Genomic DNA, 26,655 nt, shown 5'->3' on the forward strand with positions numbered 1-26,655 from the left:
ATTACATAACGACTAAGTTTGGCTCTGATGGATAATTTTTTTCGTTAAAAATGCTAATTTTTCTAATTTTGCTAGATTTTCTGATGAACTTTTGTCTGTTCCTTTAGAGCTGATTATTTACCCTAAATATTTAAAAATTTTTAGTGTTCTTATGTTTCCAAAATTGATATGGATTATTTTTTTGTTGAAGTTGATACTCATGATTACAATGTATACTCATATTCATGAGAATTTGTGCAATATAAATGTACATTTTACACCAGTTCATTTAGATTGATTTTCATGGCTTTTTTCTAATGAATTTTAATAGTAAAACTCAACATTGTATCAAAATTTAATGTCTCTAACCAATATTTTTTTTATGATGGCTGTCAATAATGTGAAATACTTTACATTAAAAAACAGATCATTAGTTTTTAATCAATAGATATGCAACATTTTCCAACAGATGCTGAAAGTATGTGCAGAAATTTCATATTCTACAAAAATATAGGTATTTTAAAATTTTATCAAAATATTATGAATCATTTTTGAGTTTAATTTAAAAATTATAACATTTTGATTGTAAAGAAATAATTTTTTTCTCCAATCATTTTATAAAATTGTCACCAGGTTTTAAAATACATAAGAGAAGATAAGCACTGCATAAGATTTCAATAATTTATTTTTAAGTAATTAACCCTTAAAACATGTTAGTTTATAATTAATGTATATACATATATTTTTGTGTGTGTACACACACACAAGCAGACAGTTAAAATATCATCACGCTTTGAAATACACAAGGTTGACTCAAGGTCAGACAAATATACTTCTTTTCTTTTAAATTGACTAATGTCAAGTTCCATTTTTAGCAATCCCAATCCCTCTTCCAAGGCACTACTTCTCTTATTTATAAAAATATTTGCGTGTAAAAATCCATTTATTACCTTTATTTATCATGTCTCCAAAAATTTATTGATAACTGTTATTACTGCTGTCCTGTAATACTGCAGGATAAAAATACAAAACTAACATACAGCATAGTTTCATATGTGATAAGATTTGAGTTTATATGTTAATAGTGTATTTTATTTAGTTTAGTTTAATCAAACTTTTATACGGATTTGAATACTAGATCGTGGATACTGGTGTTCTTTGATGGTTGGGTTTCAATTAACCACATATCTCAGGAATGGTTGAACTGAGGTTACACTCATACATATCATCCTCATTCATTCTCTGAAGTAATACCTGAATGGTAAGTCCTGGAGGCTAAACAGGAAAAAGAAAGAAATTTTAATCAAACCCAAATAACCATATTTATGGTTTGATATAAAGCATATGAAACTATGGGCTAACAAGTTGCAGAATTTCTTGTTATACAATTCATGTACATTATTACTTAAAAAATAATATCTCTTTTATATTTTACTTTGACCAGTTAAAATTTGTTTGTATGCTTGATATTGCATTGATTATACTAAACATGATTTAGACACACACGCTTATCAAATATGGTAAAAGAAAGCAAATAACTTTAAGAAATACTTCATTAGATAGCTAGAACTTAATAATTTATTTATAGCTTTAACTAAATAATAAACTGCTAGGAAGTATAATAGTCTTATATGTGTTCATTAATATTAAGAAAGAAAAATTTGCCAATTTCTGTCACAGATTGTTAGTTCCTAGGTCTGTCATCTGGGGATCCTGGGTTTCAATCCCAATCAGGAATGTCTATTTCATATGCTGTAGAATTACATTTCTACATTCCCACATACATGCTTCAAAGTTTCTATGGTGAATTAATGGATTAATTCATCAAGCAAAAAAAATAAAAAATAGATGAATCAAAGTATAAATTATATGTAGACTTTTTACAAACGAATAATGAAATAAAGAACACTTTCATAGAAATGAACTATGAAGTAGTTTACCAACTATTTAGTTGTTTTAACTTTTTTTGTGTAAATCTTTAAGGTAAAATGAAAACGTTTTGTCGGAAAATTCAATTTTAGGTTTTAAATAAAATATTTTTGTTAATTTACCACTAAACAAATAAAAATTTAAAGTTAACTTTGTAAAGAATTTAATTCTGAGAAAATTTATATAAATATTATCTATTAAAATTAAACAAATTGGAGAAGTTTAACTTCCATTAGAAACAAAACACACCTTTTATTTGATTTTGTCTAATTATTATCAGTGTTCTTTGTAAGTAGTATAAATTAATAATACTCCTTATTTAAATGTTTTGAAACAAATACTAAATGCTTAATTAGTTTATTAATAACTTTATTATATAGTCTAAAATTTAAATAGTGAATTATAAAAAATAGTATTGTAATGCTTTCCATTGAACAACGTACTTTAAAAAGCGACTTCAAGCTGTAAGCTAGCGCTCTCTGTTATAGTTTAGACAAAATCCGTCTGATAGCGTTAGTTTATATATAATCAGCTGTTCTAGTCGTCGACGTCTTTAATGATATTTTAAAATAGCGTATTAATTTTTTTTAATTGTGGCGTTCAAAAAACAAAAATTAATTGTTTCCTTTTTATTATACTGATATGGATATTACAACTGGAAGAATGTTATAATGTGTTGTTAGGAATTACAAATAAAAATAACCAGACATAAAATATATTATAAATATAATAATAGAAACAGTTAATACATAACGAATTTAACTTATTTTACTACGTTATGTATTTACCCGTTTAGATCTAACAATAACAAAATGCCTGTGAAGTTTTGATTTAATAAATGAAAACAAATTAATGAGTAGTTTTATTTCCCTATAATTTCTGTATAATATTTGACCCTAAGAGGCATAATTTTCAATTTAACATAACTTGTAAAATTTATTGAGCCGGTTTGAATATTACATTGGTGTAAATTTATAAAATTAAAAGAAAATACATGTACCTCAGATATACTGAAACAAGGAAGATGGTTTAAATCTTACCATACTTTGAAGTTTCTTCTTTCTTAAAAATATGCATATTAGTTCAGACAAAATGCCTAGGAGTAGCTAGCTTACCACAACAATTCACTACAAAATTATTGTATAGTTTATGTATACAATAACCCATTACTGAACCGATCAGCATGTTTCTTTTTGTCCATCGATGAACTTCATTCAATCGGCTTTTGTAGATTTTTAAAAACCTTTTTTAAAAAATGAGTAAGCTCGTTGGAGAAGAAAACCCAACGGTGTTGGAAAAAGGCAGCCTTAATCTTCAATTGATTCAACTACTTCCTATTCAGTTGCGTAAATGGTTTGTATAAAAATGAAAATAGATAATACTTTTTGTAAGAAATGTTTTCTTAAAATCTTTACAGCACCTTTTTCATAAAATCCACACTCAGATTGTATTAAAATAATTTATTCAATAATCTTATTTGCTACTAATATTATTTTTTTTATGTGTTTGATTTCATTTATTTTTAAGAGTCTAATCTGTTGTCAACAATTTGAGTTTGGAAGTTTGCCCTCGTAAATATTAGTGAATATGTAAACAATTTGTTTCCAAGGTTATTTTTAATGATTTTTACAAATTGTAAAATTTTACTTTTGTTTCAAAAACTAAAATAAAATTACAACCTTTATTAAAAATATAAACACCTTTAACGAGATTTATAAAAATAGTACAATTCCTACTCACTAGCTAATAAATTACAACAAAAAAACCCCATTTCAATAGAAACTAAGTTTTTTTTTTTTTTATTAAAAGTATTTCAATTAAATATTGTTAAAAATAATATAAACTATTTTTTTATAAACTGGTCAAAAATATATTTCTTCTTTATTAAAGGTTCTTAGGGAAAATGTTTATGTGAAAATGCATTTAATTTATTTATGAAAACTATTTTTTTTATTATATTCTTTCTCAAAAAAATATTTGGTTGAAAAACTTAACAATATCACATACTTTTTTAAATATTCTTAGGAAAACTTAAATTATTTGTCAAAAAAATGTCATTATAAAAACACTGTTTCTGTAATAATAGGTTTTGTTGAATGAAAAAATCTGGTTTTTGTATTGTTAGCTTGTCAAAGATATTTATTTATTCTGTAATAAAAAAAAATCATTTTCATCTAAAATTCTTAATAAATATATTCCTTCTAAAAAGGTAGTTAAAATTTATTATAAAAATATTTTTGTCAGGCTTACCATACAAATGATTGAATGTATTTTTTGAGAGGGTTAATAAAAATTAAGAAGTTTTTTTCAGGAGAATCTAAACTTTTATGTTAAGAAAACGAGAAATTAAAAAAAAATTATTTCAATGGAAACCAAAATTTTTAATTAGAAAAAAAAAATTAAAATATTACTCATGTTTCAATGAATTATACTTAAAAACAATATTTGTTTAATCAGTAATTTCGATGAAACTAATTAATACAAACCTAGTAATACAAACTAGTAATTTATACAAATTAGTTTTTTTTCACAAACCTTTTAAAACAAATAATTTAATATATTTTTTATCATAAATATTTGTTCCCTCCTGTACATATTTTCGATGAAATTACAACCTTCAATAGCAAATAAATATATTTTACAAGCTTTTATTAAATTTATACATCATTCCTTCAAAAGATGCAACCCCTTTCAAATAATTTTGATCAATTTTAAACAAATTAAGTACGCTTGTCAAGCATTCAATGCAAATACGTTTAACATCCATAATACATTTTTAAAAATCTAGCTTTTACAAAAAAAAATCTCTCTCTCGTTAAAAAGAACAACATCTCTACAGAAACACACTTTTGGAAGTTATAGTTTTTATGAAAAAAAAATATTTTGGCCCTTCATTCAAATCATTACAAACATTTTTCTTAGTAATTAATTTAAAACGATTTCGTTTTCGTGAAAAACTTTTTCAAATGCAACATACATTTTTAAAAACAGTTTTTTAACACGGTTTTTATTTTTTTAATATTTGCGATGATATTAATAGTTTTTAATTGGAAAATAAATATTTTTGAGAAGTTTTTTATTTAATTCGTTAAATACAATATTTGTTACTTCTAAAAAAATATATTTAATTTTATAATGTTGACAAAATTAAATATTTTTGTCAGGCTTATCTTCCAAATATGTAAATTTTTTGATAATAAACGTATTTATGTTGAGGCCATTCTCATAAGGGGAAATTATTTTATTAAAAAATTTAAGGTCTAGTTTATTGTTTTCGTTGGAGAGGTGAATTTTGAAGCCTTTCATTCAATTCAAAATATATATATTTTTTTATTTATTAATTGGAAAGAACCTCTTCGGCTACCACTGAAATAACCTTTCTCCGAATTTACCAGATAATAAATAGGACACGGGTTTTCATAAAAACTGATCAGAAACAATTATTGTTTTATTGCAAGTTACAATCGCCATCAAAATAATCTGATAAAAAAAAATTCACTGCAAAAATAGAAACATTTTTATAAGAATGAATTTGTTTATTGGGTATTTAAGATTGAATTTTGGTTTTTATTGGAAGGAAATTAAAATTTTTAAAGGAGATATATATTTTAAAAGGTCCTCAATATAAAATAATAAAGGTTCTCTAGAACGAAAAAATTATATTACTCTGGAACCATTTTTTTTTTCTAAGTTTAAAATATGTATAAGATCGTTTTAAAATCTTCTGAAAAAATCTAGTTTCTATAAATTATTGTAATTGCATAGAAAATATTCATTAAACATTCTTTTTAAAAATTAATCACAGAATTAAATGTTTTTTAATAAAAAAAAATTTGATTTATATTAAAAATCTACAAAAAAATATTTGTTTTTTTTTTTAAACAAAAATACAAAATAAATAAATTTGTATTATTTAATTTACAATTTACAAAAACAAAACTCACATTTTCACGAGTTCCAATTACGTTGCTGTTTCTATTAAAAGGACACAAAAATGAAACCGCATTCCCTACAAACCTAGTTAGTTTCCTTTGTGGAAGCTTTTAAAAAATTTTAATTTGTATGTATTATTGTTGGTTTCATCGAAGGTATTCACTGAAAAAATACTCTTTTTAAGAATAATTCATTGAAATAATTTTTTTTATATAAAATTTGGTTTCTATTGAAATAATTTTTTTTTTTTTACATTTATTAGCAATCAAATAGGATATTGAATGATTTTTATAAATTCTGGTTAGAAATGATTAGTCAGAAAAAAGTTTCATAGAGATTGCTTGAAAGACAGGAATTAATTGAAGACTGTAAAAGATTAATTCTGGGGAGATGCAGGATTATTGAGGAATTATTTTTTATGTATAAATGGATTTTTTTTTAAATAGCCATGAAATAAATATATTTAATGAATAATTATATAATTTTCTCAAAAACACATTTTTCTTTCACTTAAAAATTATTAATTTCATCGTAATAGTTCATAAACAAAAACAGTTCAAAAAATTGTTGATTTCATCGAAAGTATTCAGTAAAGAAATAATTCTTTTATATAGAATATTTTGTTTCCATTGAAATGTGAAAGCTTTCTTTCACATTTTACAACGTAAAATTTTACAAAAGATTTCTCGACTTTCAATTTAAAAAACTTAACTTTATTATTCTGTTACAATAAATGTAAAAACATTTATTCTATATAAACCAAATAATTTCGTTCATCAAAACCTGCAATACCATAGAAAAGGTTTTTTTAAATTAAATTTTTTTATAAATATTTTTCATTAGTCTAATAAAGATTAAAACAACGTATGTAACTTTGTTAAGCTTTTTGTTCAAATATTTTATATATTTTTTGATAACTAACTTTTATAAAAAAACCTTTTCATATCTAAGAGGATTTCAGTGTAAAAGAAACAACCTTCATTTTTCATATAAAACACTTTTTTAATTTTTTAATATTTTTGAGTATTTATATAATTTTAAAATAAAGTAGGTATTTTTCTTAAGTTTTTCCTGGAAATGTATTTAATATCTTTTTCATAATAAATATTTGCCAAATTTGTATCTAAAAAAAATATAAATTTTCAAAGAATTACTTTTTTGAAAAACGAATTATTTATTAAATATTTACAATGAAATAATTATCTTTAAGAGAAAAATACATGTTTTTTTAAGATCTTCATGCAAACAATTTTATATAATTGTAACTGTTACAATAAATATTAAAAAAAATCTTTACTCTCGCACCAGTTAAAAAATCATAATTCAGAAAAGCCAAAAATGTTTTTTATAATATTTTGAGAAATATTTTTGTTAAGATCTTCATACAAATAATCATAAATTATCGTTTTGTTAAAAATATAATAAAAAAAACTTACATTACATCGTTCATCAAAACTTACATTACTAAGAAACTCTTTTCTAAAATGAAACCTTTCTACCCGTATATAAACAAAATCCTTTCGTTCAAAAAAAAACCTGCATGTTTTTTTAAGATCTTCATGCAAACAATTTTATATAATTGTAACTGTTACAATAAATATTAAAAAAAATCTTTACACTCTCGCACCAGTTAAAAAATCATAATTCAGAAAAGCCAAAAATGTTTTTTATAATATTTTGAGAAATATTTTTGTTAAGATCTTCATACAAATAATCATAAATTATCGTTTTGTTAAAAATATAATAAAAAAAACTTACATTACATCGTTCATCAAAACTTACATTACTAAGAAACTCTTTTCTAAAATGAAACCTTTCTACCCGTATATAAACAAAATCCTTTCGTTCAAAAAAAAACCTGCATATGTATGTAAAGTCAATTAGATTTCTCAAAAATTTTAATCATTTTTAAAATACAAATATTTTTAAATACTTTTTAATTTTTTCTAAATACAAAAAATATTTTTTTCAAAATATAAGCAACCTTACTTGTTGAAAACAGTAACATCATCTGGGAGTTTGAATATAAGATTTATTTCTTCTACACATTAGGAAAAATAATGTTTATTACAGAATAAATAGTTTGTTAGAAAATTTATTTTTAACTCGATTAAGGACTTAGAATTTTTTTGTCTCTAATAAATACTATGAATTTTGTATTAGATATCTTAATCGAAATATTTCTTTTTTTATAAAGTATTTCTTAAGAGGTGTATTTTTTTTAATGGATAGCCTCGTATTTAAGAAACCTTTTTTTTGTTATTTACTATTGGGAAATAATATAGTGAAAATTGCATGAAGGGCTTAAGAATATTAAACCTCATTCTTAACAAAAAAACACAAACGTCATAATAAACAATTTTTCATGTTATAAAAGAAGGAAGGAATTTTTCAACGTTTTTTTTTTTTTTTTTGAAAGGAATTTTGTTAATGGATGTTTTCTATGAAATTAACAATGATTTAAGCAAATTGGATTTTTTTTATAATCTTTTAAAACAAATCATTTAATACACAGTTTTTGTGTGTTATTTGATTTTTAACTTTTAAAAGGGTAATTGCTAAGGCCAATATAAATGCAGTGATACCAGATAGCAAAGATACTATTTAGAAAATATGACACCTAAGAAATCACCTTTCATTTTTAATCATACGAAAATATTTAAACTAGAGTATTATATTATTATAATATAAGATATGATTTTTGGAAGTAATTGAATTAAAATAATTTTTTTTTAATAAAATATTCTGGTTTCTGTTTAAATATATATTTTTTTTAAATTTCTTAGCAAGTGTAAAAAGGTTTTCAATTATAATTTAAAAAACTTGTCAAGAATATCTATCTCTTAACAAAAGTTACAATTTTCATTGAAAATTCATAAAAAATTATTATAAAAGTTTCTGCAGAAATAAGATTTTTGATGAATTTTGGAAATATACTCCGCCCCATACATAAAACAAGTAAAGAAAGGCCTAAATAAAGGAAATATAGAAAGAAATTATTGTAAAGATAGAAAAAAAATTTAGAGAAAAAATCCGCAGAGTAGAGGTTTTTGTGAATGCAAAACAAAAAGAGAGCGTACTAATAGAATGAAACTATAAATTTAACAGGTAAATAAATTCATCATTTCATGCAATATAAATAATATATTACAATAGGCATTCCACAAGATAAAAAAGTACATTTTTATAGAAACACTTTTTATAAAAAGAAATTTATTTATTAACTATTTAAGATAAAATTTTAGTTTTTATTAGGAAAAAGTTATATTTAAAAAAACTTAAAGGAAGTCATGTGGAGACCACATCAGGTTTTTAATTTAACTTAAATCTTTGAGTTAAAAAGAATTAGAGAACTATTTTTTTTTCAGAACGTTTATTTTTGAAGTCGATTATACTTTTTATTATTTTTTTTTTAACTTTATTGTTAAATATTTTCCTTGTTAGGTCTAATAATATAAAAAAATTAAATTAAAAATAAACAATTTACGAGGAAAAATGAAAGAATTTTAAAAGGAAATTATACTTTAAAATATTTTTATTTATTTTTGGTGTGCCCAGTCTTAAATGTCAATGTAAATCATGAATTTTGCTTATGGAAAGATAAATGAATAAGTTATGCTTAATGTTATGCTATATGTTATATATTTTTTAAACATTAAACGGTCTAAGAAACTAAACTTGGCGTCCCTATCTTTGACTATTTTTATCAGCCAATGCAGCAAGTGAAGCCCCATCACACCTAACTCCAGCTTGTACTGAGAACTGAGTATCGTGTTTGCGAGTGCGTTCGAGCTTATAGTACGGTCGACCTACTTGCGCGTCGTTCCTGGTTATTTCGTAAAAACTCTGGAATATTAATTTAAACGTATGTGTTTTTAGTTACCTATTTTATTAGTTTCTTGTAATTACACTGCGATACAAACATAAGTTACTTTGTTCTTAGGAAAGTTTTTACAATAATTTTTTTGTGAAAACTATTTAAATTATTTTTACGTTTGAAAATATTCAGAAAAAATGTATTTAATAAAATTAATGATGCAATAATTAGAATTGCACTATAATTAACGCAAATAAACATTATGTTTAGTTATTAAAATGTAAGCATAATCAGTTCGCTACTCCGAAAAGTATAAAATAAAATTTTCTAATTATTTTATTATCTATATGTAGACGATATACACATATCTGATATCATTATCAATATATATACATATATATTGATATATTGATATATATATATATATATATATATTAAATAATATTTAAAAGAAATATAAAATTATTCTGTTACGGTACACAAAAGTATATTATCCTAACAGGCCCACTTAAATGTTGTGTTATTCCTATATTTTGTGCTTCTTTTTAAAATACAACTTTTTCTCTCAAATATTATTAGATTTTTCTGTATTGATAATGTTATTAATTTTTATTCTTTTTTTTTATGTTTGTCACTGTACACTTTGTCTTTACACTACCGTCAGAATTTTGTTAAATTTATATTTTAATAAATCCATTCATTTTCTTATTTTCCTAATGTTTACGTTGCAGTCTGTTAAACTAGTGAAACACCACATTTTTGCAGTAAATCACTTATTGTATGAAAAGGTGTGTGTACAGTCGTTAGCATTTCTTGTTATACTGGGGTTCTGAATTCAATAATCTTGCAGTAAGTAGATATTTTCAATAAAATAAAAAGAATATGAAAAAGCGAGCAATCTTAAACAACCTTAATACAAATAACAACGGACTCCGCCTACTGTTTTAATTCTGTAAATAAATACTTTATCCACGCGAAATGGATTTTAGATATGTTGTCTAATTATAAGAATAATATTTGAAATAAATTTCAATAAAAATTATAAAAAATGTAAATGGTCTTAATAACTTATTAACTAAAATAAATTTTTTTTTGAATCTGTTATTCCAGAACTTTATTCAAAAACGTATCCTTTAAATTAATTATTATCACGAAATAATTGTAATTTTAAAACACAGTAATAATAATATTATTTATTTCGGAATACTAGATAGCAGAAATTTTTATGGAATATTTTTTTTTTTTTTTAATGTTCCTTAACTTAATTTTTCAAAATTAAATTATGTAGCCTATCTGTCGATCGCTTAGAATTTTTAATTGTTTTTACTTTTTGATGTTATATTGTAAGATAACATATATATTGTATGTTCGATGTAAAAGTTATATTCTATTATAAATTGTAATTTATAAAAGTTTTACGTTATTGTATCAGTGATTATTATAAATAATTATTATTAACAGCATTACTTCGACGCCTACTGAATTCCACTTCAATTGAGAACGGCATAGTAGTGAAATAAAAACTGCGAACGAACAGAACAAATATAATCTATAATATTATAAATTTATAAGTGAAAATCGATGGTGTTTATTTTAGTGCAGTGAAATTTAATGTTACTATTTAGTGATTTGTGAATTAATATTATTTAAAATATGTTCAAAAAGAAATTTCCTTCACTTTCCAGTCTCGGGGTAAGAAAAAACTACAGCTTTTTAAATCTTTATTTTTTTTTTAATCTTTTACAGCTTTTTTTTAAATCTTTTACTTTTAAGTTAATTCTTAGTTATTAAATAAACTTAACTTACGTAAATAAAAAGGATACATTTTTTTTTAAATGAATGTAATCATTGTGTTATTATTCTGTCTGTGGCTAATATTTTTGTTTGGTATTTCCACTTCGATTCAACTATGCAATATTCAATGCTGCATATTTTTACTCGAATATGTTTATTTTAACGTATAACACGTATATTTTTTTTGTGAACTAAAAATTAAATGAAATTTCAACTTAATCAGTTAACATACAATTATACTCTTTTATATTAGTTAAGCAAAAAAAGTTTATTTATTATGTAAATTATTCACCAACCGATCTAAAGTTTAATTCTCGATATATATATATATATATAAATATTTTTTTCATTTATCAATTCATCCACTTCATCTTTTTCGTAAAAATGCTTTCAAATAAATAGCAATTTCCTTTCTAGAAAAAAAAAAATAACGTACGAGTACATGTTTTTTTTATGGAACTTACAGATCAATATCATAGAATTAGTATATTAATTACAAATACCAGTTCCTATAATTCTAATTTTATTTAAGTAATTAATAAATAACCTGTGTTCTTTATATAAACTAAATCTCTAGATTTAAATTAATTAAATCTAGAAATAATTTTAATAATTTATAAATTTTTATAATTCTAATACGAGTGTATTACTTTTTTTTAATGAAAAACCTTATCACTTTTTTTTCTGTTATATCTAATGCAATAGTTATCGTGTATAAAAGCCTTTATGTCCATTTAAAGTAAATCTAGGATAATAATAGCCATTTTCCGATTACATACACATGTTGTATTAATCTTTCAGAAAGTAGGCTTATCCTATCACGTAAGCAATGTAAATTAATGACATTTCACCAGTGCCAATAATAATTTAATTTCTTTTTTTTAGAGTGATTTTTAACTGAAAATTTATATCAGTATTTTTACCACTTTATTTAATATCTTCATTATTTATCCAAAAATATTACTATTGCACACTAACATGAATTTAATAAAAGTGTTTCTTTTATAAAAAATTAAAGAAAAGCAAGTAATATTGTTCTTCTACTAATTAAATTACTTAAAAAATAATTGGCATTTGTTATATACCCTGTTGTTCTTTAATATTTTATGAGTAATGATGTAATAATCATTAATCATACGGTACAATTAAACAAATTTAAAATAGTGAAATAGTAAAACTTTTTACAGCTTAACTTGAATATTTAGTTTTCAATTTTTCATAAAATAAATTTCTTAGCAAATAAAATATATGTCGTTCCATGATATAAGTTAATAACGCTTTTATAATGTATTTATGAAATATACCTTTTGTTAATAAATACCGGTATTATAATATTAAGGGCTTCAAAATTATACAACTTCAAACTAATAAGTCAGAAATAAAGCAATTACTCATTGTACATCTACCTCTTACACTATTGAGGTCACCGCAATTCTCTCTCTAGTGTAAGCAATATATAAGATTTATATTCTGTATGTAGTTGTTCACATAAAGTTATATTTTACTTTTCCAAGGAATTTTTTTTTTTTACTTAAAACTAAACTTTAAAATAAGGCTTACTGTTAATTTAAATCTTATCATTGGTTTTTATACAGTGACTATTGTCAGTTTTATGTTCGTATATATCAGCAACAAAAATTTATTTCCTGCTTCTTCAGAATCGTAACAAGTTGAATAGTCTACGTGAATAAAACCTACTCATATATAATTTAGTAAGCTTATTTTTATCTTTTTATTTTTCTATAAAATAATGTTTCTCTACTTCTAAAAACTTTTGTACAATCACAAAAAAATTAGTAAGATTCACCATTCGGAAAATATTTATCTGAATGTATTAAATAAAATTCCTGTATCAATTTTTAATCGTGCATTGAATCATTAAATAATTCCGCTTGAAATTAGAATTATCAGAATGAAAATGAAAAAGTAAATTAGCATAATACTTGAAAACATAAATGAAAAGTAACATCTAAGATATTTCATTTTGATTCCTCCAGCTGTTTGCAAAAATATTTGCCGTTATAAAAAAAGAAGTCTTAAAAATGAAAATTATTTTTCTAAGGTCAGAAAAAAAAAATTATTATTCTACATATGACAGCTTTAAAAATTGATTTAGCTATAGGTTTTATATTATCACAGTTTTATTCAGTTCAAAGTTCATTTAAAGAATCATTTGTTTTGAAAATCCCTTTGCAAATGTATTTTAGATTAGAATGTTTAATATCTTGATTTAACATGAAAAATTTTGTAACTAAACACTAACTGATTCAGAAAACAGCTTTAACAGTGGCATTTAACAGAAAAGTTGTTTGTTGAAGTAGAAAATTACCCAGAATTTAATTGAATTTTTTTTATAAAATATCTCTGCTCAGTAGAAGGTGAAACAACGGTTATTAAAGCATATTGAGAGATGTATATTCACCTTGTCATAATCACTATGACAAAATAACAATCGTTCGGAAAATGTACAGTAAATTATATATATATATATATATATATATATATATATATATATATATTCCATTTGTCTCATGAAGACACATCAATTTCAGATAAACCACATTTCTATTCATTAAAAAGTAGGTGATAAAAATTATTAAAAACAGATGAATTACAAAATGAAAACAATTCCTTACAAAACGAAAGCAACTCCAAAAATTATGAGAAATTATTGTATGAATTATTTAAGAAAATACTTTACTCAAACTGAAATCCATCAACAACGACACACTGGTAATATCACTTAATAAATCCTGTGTATATATTCGTAAAGAAATGTCTTGGAATTTGTATAATATCTTCTTCAATGACCCTCTCTTCAATTCTTCATTTGTGTTAAGGCTGTGGGAGTACACATGTTTCTTTAAATAACCCTACAAGAAAAAGTTACAGGCAGTAAAGTCTGGCGACCTCGGTTTCCAGTGCAAAAATTCACTTCCGCGACCAACCAACGATTCTGAAGGTGAATATTTAGTAGCAGTTTAACTGGGTTTGCAAAATGAGGTGCTGCTCCATCTTGTTGAAAAATAGCATATCTCATTTCTGAAACGGTAAAATGAAGCATTATGCGTTGACTTAACACTTCTATGTATCTGTTATCAGTCAATGTGGTGTTGTCTGATATGTTGTAGGATAATACACCACTGACAATAACAGCTGCCCAGACAGTAATGTCGTTTGATTTAAGCTGTTTCTGCTCAATAATATGAGGGATTACGGTATTGCTGTAATTACTGTTATGCCTGCTTATCATACCGTTAACATAAACCACATTTTTTTATACCCGTGTACAACATTTAATCTTTGTTCAGCTGTAGATCCCATTTTAACAATTAAATGTTTACACAGGAAAGTGAAGCAAGGTTATGACTTGTTTTATTCAATTTGGACAACTGTTTAACATTTTGTAATGAATAAAAAAAAAGGTTTATCTGAAATTATGTTATAATTTAAAATCCGCCATTTTGTTTCTATAAATCCTAGAACATTGAAATTTTCACAGAAAAATTGTAGAACCTTCGTTAAAAGGTGTGTAAAGTTTCAATAGAATCGGTGGGGGAATGGGCGAGTGATCCTAAATCAAAGGCGTACTCCTCTTTGTGGGGCACACGGTATATATATATATATATATATATATAAATTGATAGATAGTATAAGTTCATCTATTATAAAAAATAGATTAGCTATCTTTATTTTATCACTCGCACTTTGTAAGATTATTTATTTTGAATATGAACCCAAAAATTCCATTAATTTTTGCTTCAAGTACTCCTGATGGACATAACAAAAATTCCTTAGAAACAATGATATTAAGTTAAATAAAGCATCCTTTACTTTTATTCAACGAATCCTTTTATTGAATAGGCCGATTGGAAAGTAAAATATTAGCAAAAAACTGCAATCGGAGAAAGAGCTGACCTTAAATTTTCTTTGTAACGATAACTACTAAATAAATTATTAAATTTCCTCTCCGTAAGAATTTTTCATACGGTTATCCAAAAGAGACATCACGATAGATGTAATTTTTTCAAATCACTTTGAAAATTCAAAAATTATTGCAGAACAATCACAGACACTCGTTAAAACATAAGATTCTACTCTGTTCTCTCTGCTACAAACATGTCCGTTCGGTTAGTTCGTTTCTTCGTTCAATTAATAGTAATTCTTACTAATATTTCAAATAGTTTAAATATTCTTTAAATGAATTCAACCGCTAAATTCTATCTCTTTCTCTCTCTTCTATCTATAAACTCAGTTGTTAGATAATAGTCTTGCAGATTTTCATCTTATGTCTTTACTTCCGTATATTAATGGTTTTCATAATATAAGTTTCTGTTTTCCTGGTTGAAGCATCTGATATTTAACAAATAATTATACTTTTTACTTTAAACGAATATCGAAAGTGATTATTTAATAATGATTTGGGGCTATGCTGCCGTAATAGTCTACGTTTCTACGTCTAGCTTACATCCTTTACGCTTTTATAGAAACGTATTGTTTTCTTAAAACTTTCTTAGTAGCTTTTTCTTTGGTTTAATTAATCAATCACCTGCTTGATTCAATTGTATCATCTATCGCTAATTTACATCCCTTTTATTCTTTATAATCTTATTACAGCTTAAAAGTAAGCTTAAGCTTGTTCACTTTGTCTACTTCTCTTTTTTACTTCAGTGTACGAAGTAAAGGAAGTGTTTTAATCGCGAAAAATGTCGGTTTTCAAATTTCAACGGAAATATCCATTTGACCATCCCTGAATCAATTTTGACTAGTTCGGCGTGATGTCTGTACCTACGTACGTATGTGAGTATGTATCTGGCATAACTAAAAAACGATTAGCCGTAGAATGTTGAAATTTTGTATTTATGACTGTTGTAACACCTAGTTGTGCACCACGCTTTTGGATTGCAATCGACTGGGCCAAAAATGGCAAAAAAAATCCCAAAATCCAAAACATTTGGATTTTGGACTTCTTAACTGCCGTAATAAGCCCTCGTTGAGAGTTTTTCAACGATATATTATAAGTGGTACTTATTTTCATTGTTTTCAGAGTTATAGCCAAATAAAATTTTAATTAATTATATATTTGAATCTTACATCGGTTCGAATCCGATTTCATATACATATTTTTTTTTTTTTAACTTTTTTTTAATTTAAATATATTGATTTATTAATAATTATTAATCTCTGGTTGTAAGATAACAATAAATAATAATTCAATAATAACAATACAATAAAAATATGAAAAAAAATATCAGTAGTTATTAGTGAAATAAAATTTTATGTACTTTTCATTATAATTCAAAAATGTCTACAATTAGAGGTTAATAATTATAAATCAATACATTTAAATTAAAATAAAAAGTTAAAAAAACATACGTAGAGAAGTCGGATTCGAAGCGACGTGTACACGGTTACGGATCCGACACGTTCTCACTTACACCACATATCTACTTGAGCAATATGAAACAAAATTAATATATAAAGTAATAATTAAAATACTCCATTCAATGAACTCCTGTATACTGGTTAAATAAAGTTTAAACAGTGTAAGTTTAAATGAAGTGCTGTAAAAAATGTGTTTATATTAATTTAATAGGCGCACAAGGAAGTCATATGGTGTCCACATCAGATTTTTCTAATGATGATTTAAGAAACACATTTCTTTATGAAATTTTCTGTTAAACTTTGGAATTCTAATTCATAATTTTAATTTTTCAATAATAAAAATTTGCATTATCGTAAAAATATAATAAAAATTAATGTAATTAGAAATCAAAAGTTGTAATATATCTGGGTTTAATTTATACTTATGAATTGATATCTCCCATATGAACGGTATTATAATACTTTTAATATAGTTGTAACAATTTTTTTGATTTTAGCATCCAAAATGAAATATTTTATTGAAGCAAATATAATAAAAGAATATACGAAAAATACAGTAGGGGTTGTCAAACAATGGATAAGTGTGTATGGGAGGTGGTTAGTCTCTGATGGCCTGGAACGATGGAATGATTCCAACATAAAATATTTCCCATTCCCAGTTGCCTAACAGAAGTAGTAATGCAACTGTTCTTCCCTCGTTGTAGACCACCCTTCCATTCATCAATGATTTCTTTCTTCTTTTTCCTGTATGTATATATATATATATATATATTGATTTCTATTATTACATACATTTATAGAAACCTACTAACAAGTTATATACGTGTATATATATTGATTACATATCGTCGCCTAGCCAATAATATGTGATTTGAACAGAAATACTCGTTGCTTAAGGCTTGATTTTGAGACGTAGTGTACATAAGTATGTCCTTGACACCCTCCTCGATCACAGATATTCAGATAAGTATATCTATGGTTGTTCATACCATCGATAATAATATACATCAGTTATGGGTATACTAGAATTATTATACCGTATTAAATGTCTATGCAATATCAGATAATTTATGTTAAATCTAAATTTAAGTTCTCCATTTAGGACTTAATGGTTTTTTTTTTCAAACTCGCTGTAATTTCAATTGATCGTCTGTTAACAAAAAAAAAACAAGTTTTGAAGGGATTATCAGTTAAAAGCACCGTTATAATAAAACGAAATGAGATTTTCTTTATTGGTCCGTAATCGAAATTTTGTGTTGGCAGTAATTAGTTGGGTTGTAAATTTCGGAATTTTAAGAAAGAGGTATAAATTTGTCTTATTTTAATACGGTTATTACTGCATACAAAGTTTTGAGAAATTGATAGTAATTCGTCGAGGGTTTAGACGTATAATCTACAAACCTTGGGAACTAAATATAGTTCTTGTTACTCTCATTGTTCCTCTAAACCCTTCAGATATTTCAAAAAGTAGAAATCTTACAGGATATTTTGGATACTGGCACTCGTAGCGGCTCAAAACTAGAAATGAGATTTTAGATCTCCATTTTTCGATAACACTAACTATAAAAATCTTCAAAATTATTTTAATACGACATAGATTGATCGAAATAAGAGAAATTTTAGTTATGAAAAATCGAACGATTTCATTACGTAAAATAATTAGGTAATAAATGTGGAAGAAATCTTTGTATTATATAGAAACCAAGTTAGCAAGTATTATATGATTTTCCCCGCTGTTAATAACAAAAATTAAAGAGTTGCACCCAAAAGATAAAAAAAAACAAACAAACAACATGTTTCAAAGGTGGAAAATAAATTTTAAGAAACACTTTTCTAAACTTAGTCATATATAGATTAAGTAATACTTAAAAAATGTTCTTAAGTAATATTTTTTTCTAAATCGAACATCCCCTTCAATAAAGGCTAAAATATGAAAAAGAAAATTTTCAAAAAACTCTTCTCCATTTTAGGTCCGAGGTCTAAAATTTAAAAAAAGATATTGTCATTTCTTGATAGTTCTATATATGAAGTATAATCTTTCAAAAAAATCGTTTTAATTATTTAAAGCGAAGGAAGATAAAGCAGAAAAAAATACAAATATTTCAATTTTAAGAGTTGTGGGTTGATTTTTTGGATTATTTATATTTGTATTGTAACAAATTTTCTTTAATAAATTTTCTCAAAAATTCCTCTGAATAAAATTGAAATTGCTTTTTTTCACGATATCCACCATCCCTTTAACGGATTTTGAAAAAGTTATTCATATGAACAGTTCCTAATGCATAGAAATATCTTATCAAAATTTGAAGAAAATCGGTTCGGTCAGTCCTAAGATATAAAGCCAAAAAGCAGTACGACACATACGTACATATATAGGAACTACATGTTTTTTTTTGGGGGGGGGGTAGATGAACTGGCTGTACCCTAAAACGTAAAGATTTGCAAAATGTTTTGTAATTTTTGACAAGATTTTCCACTTTTGATATAATCATCAGATTTTCTCCTTTAATATTCTAGCTCTATTCGCCAAGAAATTAAAATAATAGATAGAAAAATACAATTTTAATTACTAAAATTTTATTGCAGATTACGGATAGTAGTTATAATATAAAATAAGACATCATTGTACCACCGTGTAAGAAAATTTATCTCGTGATGTGCTGTAATATTAATCCTGTACCGGAGTCGAATCTAGGAATTTTTAAAACTATAACTATACTTTCTTTCCTTCATAAGGAATATTTTATGTCATTCATGACTCATAAATGAATATAAAATGAAGTAAACATTTATTTAAATCACGTCATGATTAAAAATTCTCAAGAAGTCTTGAACACACGGTCTGATAAATAAACGATGAAATTGGAATGAGTACAGAATCTTTACATCATCATAAAAAATAGATTGCTTGCTCTTGTACTATTGGCTGCAAGGAATATAAATAGAGCCATCTCGGCTTAAAACTATTCCCCTCTTATAAACCGCATCTCAGTCATAACAACTCCTACGAATAAAAACTACTCTAAAAATTTACACGGGCACACGCAAATATGTGCGCTTGAACTTAACAAACATAGAAATTCACAATTTCAACTACACTACATTTTTTAACCACCTTTTGAATACGATATGATGACAAATTTTTTATACGCTTAATTATTAGATATCACTTTTATAAATTATGACGTGTTTCACACGTTATGCTAAATTTAAGTAAGATTACCATTAATTCACCATATTTATTAGTTGTCTTGAATATTTTGTGTATAGCTCTCTAATGAAAACTTTTTTTATACTTTCTTGTTTTATATCCAATATTTCACGATTTGGTTTTTAAAAATCTCATTATTTCGTTTCATGTACATGCTCTTAGCAGTAACTTTCAGTTTCACTTATTTTCAGTTTTGAATACGCTCTTGATTATTTTAATTTTCAATATTATTTCTCTTTGTAGGGTTTACATTAAATGATTTCTTTTCAATAATAATGTATTCCTTACTCTTATTATTTTTAATTATCAATAAAATAAATCTTTATTTTTTGGTTTTTCTATACGTAATACTCTTTTTCCAATAACTCCTGAACCAATTTAAATTATTTATAACTATTATTGTTACTTTTAGTATTGATGTAAACATAATAACAGCGATGAAACCATAATGCTGTGTTAATAAATGAATAGGTTATTGAATTAATAATTTGTTTTTAGAGATAAATGGAGTGAATGTGGACTTTATATCACAATAATAAAGCCTGCTTATTTTCCTCTTCTGTTACTTCTCTTTTACTTTCTTTTTTCTTCTGTGTATAGGACCGCTCATTCCTTCTTTTTCTTGTTCTTTTCAGTATCTTCTTTTTATTTCTCTTCTTTCCCACTCTTAGACCGTGTAAGCATAGCAGACAGATATCTAATGACCTTCTCTTTTTAACTTCAGAATTCTATCTCAAAGTTCTTTTTCCAACTAATTCGTATAAGTATTTATTCTCATAACTTTAATCAATCTTTGATAAGTCTTGATCTTTTTCCAAATAAGTATTTATTTCATCGGTTTTACATTTCGTTTTTATTTTTAAAACCTCGACGATGATAGCGGATAACAGTTTTATATTAATTCATTCTCCTTCCTACCTTTCATTGTGTTTTAACTCTTTTTAAATAAATGTAAACGTTATCGTTTATTACTCTTCTATTCTTGAAAACTATTTCTACATTGACAAAGGTAGTTTATCCTAGACATTCCAATATAAACGTCTTAAAGGAAATTGGCTAAGATATATAAACCTATCTGTTATGGTTTAGCCATCTTTTAGTTAATAATAGCGATGATATAGACATAAAAAAACAGTAATAGACCATTCAGTATTTTTAAAATTATACAGTTAAACAATTTGTTTTTTTTTAAACTATTTACTTAGTGATTTTTCAATACACTGCAATCTTGACTATACAATTCAAAAATATTTTTAGTTTTGAACTTTAAGTAAGGTTATTTTTCTTCATAATGTAATTTACACTAAATGATTTTTTTTTAATAACATTGTATTTATAACGCATGAATGTAAGAGTATCATTAAAACTACTCTTAATTACTTTGTTTCAATCCTTATTAATCATTTATACTTACTGAAAATATTTTTTCCAATCCTTTCGATTTTATTATGTATATAGCTTACATAATATAGCATAGATTGTTTTCTGTTTTGTTTTTATTTCTATTCTACACAGCTTTTATTAAGTATTCATATAGATAAAAATGAAATTAATAAAATTAAATTTTCGGTCAAATATAATTTACCCTTTGATTTTTTTCTGAAAAAAGGAATTCTTATACAGTTTTAAATCTACATACTTCCGTAAAAATTCAGTATCACAAAATTAGAATGGTATAAAAGAATTCAATAAAATGGGTTGAAAGTTGACTTCAGAAAAAAGAATCTTTTAAATACTTATTTAGTCTTCTGTTTAATAGAAAAAACTTCATATAATGAAAAGGAATATAAATGTGCTGTTATATTATCAAAAAATACAGCAATTTTTACTTTTAATCATTATTCTTATGTTGTAGCATTGATAAAAATAGATTAATATTTTATTATGAAAAATCTATTCCATTGGGGAGGGTAGTAACGGAGAAGTCCGGCTTCTTAAATATTAGATTGAATATATTTTCTTTTTTTTATTTAAAAATCTGATAGCTCAAGTATAACTTCAAAAGCTATAAAATATATCCTATGAAACTTTGAATTACAAGGTTATTGTTACATTTCTAAGATAACAGTACGACAAAAATCCAGGGCTTTGATTGAATTTGAATTGAAAAAGAAGTATTTGATTGCCCTAGTTTCTGACGTCTTCTTTCTACTTTTGGGGAGAGATGTCGACGTGAATGTAAAATATGAAATTTCATACAGAAAAGTATTACTAAATAAACTTTATGAATTCTATTTAAATTACCGTGGATTCTTTTTTCCTTATTTTTACATTTGCCAATATAAAACATAAAAAAGGCTTGAAAGGCTTTATACAAAAAAAATAATAAAAAAAAGTAAAACGCTTTTGTTTTTATTGAAGTTATTTCAAGCTTTTGATAAAAAATAATAAATTTAAACACAGAATGGAACATTAAAGTGACCTATTTTAGGTAGTATATTCTTTGAACTGCAGCCTATTTGAGCATTGTTTCATAATCTATGTGAGTGTTTTTAAACCCTTTCATAAAGCTAGATTTTTCAGTTCTTTTTTTTATTTACGTAGAATATTAAAAAATGTATTAAAATATTTTTCTTTGAAAATGTTTCCGATGTAATATTCTTTATTTTGCTATTCTCACTGACCTTTTTTATTTTTATGCCAAGCATTTTTTACATTAAGACTGACTTTTACATATTATACCGTACTACTTAATTATAGTTTACAATTCGCGAGTAGATTAACTAGAAGCATTAGCGGTGAATATTTCTATCTATGCATTATTGTATATCTAGGCTGTATATTTTATCTTTGTTACTCACCTTTTATAATCTTTCAGGAGTTATCGATAATTATTAGCATAAATAATTGAAAGAAAAGGTTTAGTATTTAATTACAGTGTACATATTTTGTTAAATTATTAATTAAAATTCCTTTCAAATTTAGTTTATCGTAACATAAAAAGTCCATTTAAATAAATCTTTTGGAGAAAAACTTTAACTATTAAAAACTATAATTTTTTTAAAAAATTTAAAATAATTCAAAGTTAAAAATGAAGTTGTTAGAATTTTTTTATGAAATGAATATGAAATAGAATTTTTTAATGATAAATAATGATTTTTTCACTAATATTTCACTGATCAGAGTCTCGCTAAGAAGGCTTGTGATGACTTATTCGGCATTCGTAGGGTGGTCCGTCCCCATTGGGGTTTAAATTGTAAAACAATGAAAATTTTTTATAAAGGTGTATGCGAGGCGATTATGCTTTACGCAGCATTTGTTTGGACAAACAGATTGAGGTATAAAAGCTATCGCAATATTCTCTTATGGGCTCAGCGTCTCCTGTTACTTATTGTGACGGGGGTCTATAGAACTATTTCACGTGAGATAGTTTTAGTTATTCGCAGGTGTTAAACTAATTGACGTCCTTGCGTCGGAACGTCAGTTACATTACTTTGCGAAGAAGTCGGGTGAACTGACTGCACAGCGTATTCGAGAAATAGAGGACGAAGGTTTTGGTATTTGGCACCACAGGTGGGATGAGACAACAGATGGGCATATACCCACGGTCTCTTTCCAGAGGTAAGGGCATTGGGAATCGCCTCATGAATTTTTCCGAACCGGTATGTTACTCAGTTCCTTTCAGGGTATGGCGCATTTCGGGACAGGCTGGTTCGATTTGGCTTGACTAACTAGTGATAGTGTCCTCAATCTTAGAATTTGATGATGCACATCATGTGCTGTAATTCTGTTTGAAATATGAGTTTAGGCGTGCAAATGTGGTCAGGGAGCTTGAGGGTATCGGTTCGAGTCTGCGAGCTGACTGGAAAGTTAGAGATGAGTGGCGCATTATTGAAAGATTTTTAAAGTTTTGGCGCTCGAAAGAATTGCAGAGGGTGTTTAATATAGAATGGTAGCCTGGGTGACTAGGGACCGGTTTGGGTGTTTTCCCGCCACAGTAGGCGCATTCGGTACTTGTGCCTGGTTGTTGTTTGGTATGTTTGAGGGTTGATTTATAATAATTTTGGATGCTTTACTATGGTAGGTCAAAATTGCGAAGTTGCGAACAATTTTTGAGAATATGAGATTGTTTTTTTGTACCTCAATTCGTAAATTTTTATTGGGTATCAGTTGTTTGATTCAGTTTAGGGTAATTTTAAAAATATTTTTTGTTAGTTGGTGAGTTTCAGTATCGATGGAAATGTCTTTCGAGGCATTTGCATCGGTGCCGACCTGATAGATGCCAAACTTATGAATGAAATTTGTAATCAAGTATTAAGGGTCTAGAAGATGACCTGCAGGACCTGGAACGGAGGGGTTGGTGTGGTGGCCGGGATCGTCACCAGGCAGATGTCTTCCCATACAGGGTCAGGATGATATTTCAGTATGTACAATCATAATAACATACCCGTACCGTAATGAACGTAAAGATATGAGAAAAAATATATCAGTCCTGAATACCGTCAAGTCCTAGTAATGATAAGAAAGTTACAAAAATTTAGTCTTTAAGTATTTTTTTTTTTTTTACTTCAGATAAAAAAAGCTATATTTATCACTAAATTAATTTACAACGTTTAATGCAGTAAATTTTATTCAGGAAAAGATTAATGTTTGATTTTTTCTCAATATGTTTGACATACATAAAAAATAAAAAACGATTCCCTGGTAATTTACTTCTATTTATAACTTTCCGTTAATATAATATCTAACAGCCTGAATAAATGATATTACACACACTCAGCAATTAAACAAATATAGTGGTAATTATTTTATTAATTTATTCATAAACTATGTTTTATTTATATCCAATACGTAAGTATTGCATTTATATATTCCTATATGTATTCTGCTGCATATTAAATTGTATGTTACTACCGTAGTTATATCAGGAAAAGGACATGGACTGTTACAAGTGTGGTACGGAAAGAAGAAGTTAGAATGTAGAAAGCAATTTGGGAAGGAATGCGTTTTCCTATTATATCCGCAGAATCTGGTCTTAGCTGCAAGATCTTTTAGTTCCATATCGGAATTTTTTCTAAACTAGCTATGTTCTTAGTGTTTTTATGGAAAGAAGAATTTCCGTTCCGATTTTCTCGATCATAGATCTCTTTAAAGATTTTTATTAGGGGATGGGGTGGGGGATTCTCTAGGGTGTGGCGTCTGCCGTCAATCTACCAGCGCATTTCTCTTTTATTTCTTCCACTGAAAGCCCTTTGAATGCTGAATCGGGTGCGGTTCACTAGAATTGCACTTAGGAGTACTGGGTTCATGTTGTATGCAGTTTGTGCACAAGGAACGGATCTGAATTAATCCCCTGTGGTAGATATTTTCTATTAATCTGCGGGTTAGACTGTTGAGAAAGAAGGATAAAGAACTGGGTACGATATTTTTCTTCATTTCTCCTCGAAAAATAAGTGAGATGCAGAAATTGCATCTGCAGTCTTTCCTGCATGTCTTCTGATTTCAGGTTTCTTTTTTATCTACTCAATGAGACAATATTAATATGTACTGTTTTTCATACGCTGGTAACCAGAGTTTACTACTTTGAGCTGAGTCTTATCCCTTTTACTTATGTTTTATTTTCACGACTCAGTATTTTTAAAAACAGCACTAGTTTGTCCGAGAGAGAGAGAATGAGTAGGGTGAGAGAGAAAATTGTAGCGAAATTATTCACTGCTTCATTTCCCTCGTACGTAACTTCTTCTAGCGTGTCCTTCAATAGTAATTCAATTTTATATGCTAATAGAAGTAATAACCACAAATCTTTTCTATTCACAATACTTTAAAGTAAACGTTGTATTCTGAAGCATTCTTTGTTAAATGTTGTTCTTCCCGGTTAGATCTAGTGATAATGATATTCTTTAGAAGACTTATCTAAGTTAACATTATTAATAATTATTATTCCGTGTTTAATTTTGTAGAGTTTCTATATTTGTCCTTTTATAACAAATTTATTTTTTCTTTCATTTCTATTATTGTTATCTTGTAACGTTATCATTTTTTTACGAATATTAAAATATTTATAACCAAAATCTATTTCCATTCTGTCTGTTATTTTTATTTCCATTTTGATGTGTATGATAATACATTACATTACATTTTTACGTTACATTTTTATCATTCAAATACATAAGACATGGCTGGGTATAATTTTATCCAGCAGTTATAATACAGCCTAGAGTATAATTTTATCTTAATTTCTTAGAATATAATGCTAGATATTCCAAATTTTGACATTTTTCCACCTTTTATATATTCTTAATTAATTATTTTCCCCTTAACCATTTATTATAAATAAAAAGATACCTTATTTAATTTTTATTAAATAAACCGTTATAAAAATTTTAAACCAATCAATGTAAATTAAAAAGTTTTAAAAATATGAAATTTATAATTGTATTAATTCGTAAATTTGTCAATGTTTGCTACAAATACGTTGAAATTTTTAACATCGATGCCACATTTAAAATTAAACATAATTTTACAAATATTAGATTAAAAAACTTCAAACCTGAAATAATATTTGATTCTTAATCATAGAGCCTTGAAACATACAGAAATGTTTTTAGTCAGTTAATCGATTACGTATTCTTCAATTTTTTGAAAGAAGAATTATTTCTGAGCAAAA

General features: G+C 25.7%; 1 protein-coding gene across 2 annotated transcripts in view; it reads left to right on the forward strand.

Moving 5' to 3' along the window:
* Window positions 1-9,597: 9,597 nt before the first annotated feature.
* LOC142321896 (uncharacterized) overlaps window positions 9,598-26,655 on the forward strand; it is a 160,331-nt gene continuing 143,273 nt past the window's right edge. For both annotated transcript variants that reach the window (XM_075360397.1, XM_075360398.1), the window contains exons 1-2: window positions 9,598-9,706; window positions 11,120-11,350. In XM_075360397.1, the coding sequence (XP_075216512.1) occupies window positions 11,312-11,350 (39 nt within the window). In that variant the 5' untranslated portion in view covers window positions 9,598-9,706; window positions 11,120-11,311. The remainder of the gene's footprint in view (window positions 9,707-11,119; window positions 11,351-26,655) is intronic.

This window comes from Lycorma delicatula, chromosome 3, assembly GCF_047948215.1.
Source record: "Lycorma delicatula isolate Av1 chromosome 3, ASM4794821v1, whole genome shotgun sequence".
NCBI classification, from domain to species: domain Eukaryota; kingdom Metazoa; phylum Arthropoda; class Insecta; order Hemiptera; family Fulgoridae; genus Lycorma; species Lycorma delicatula.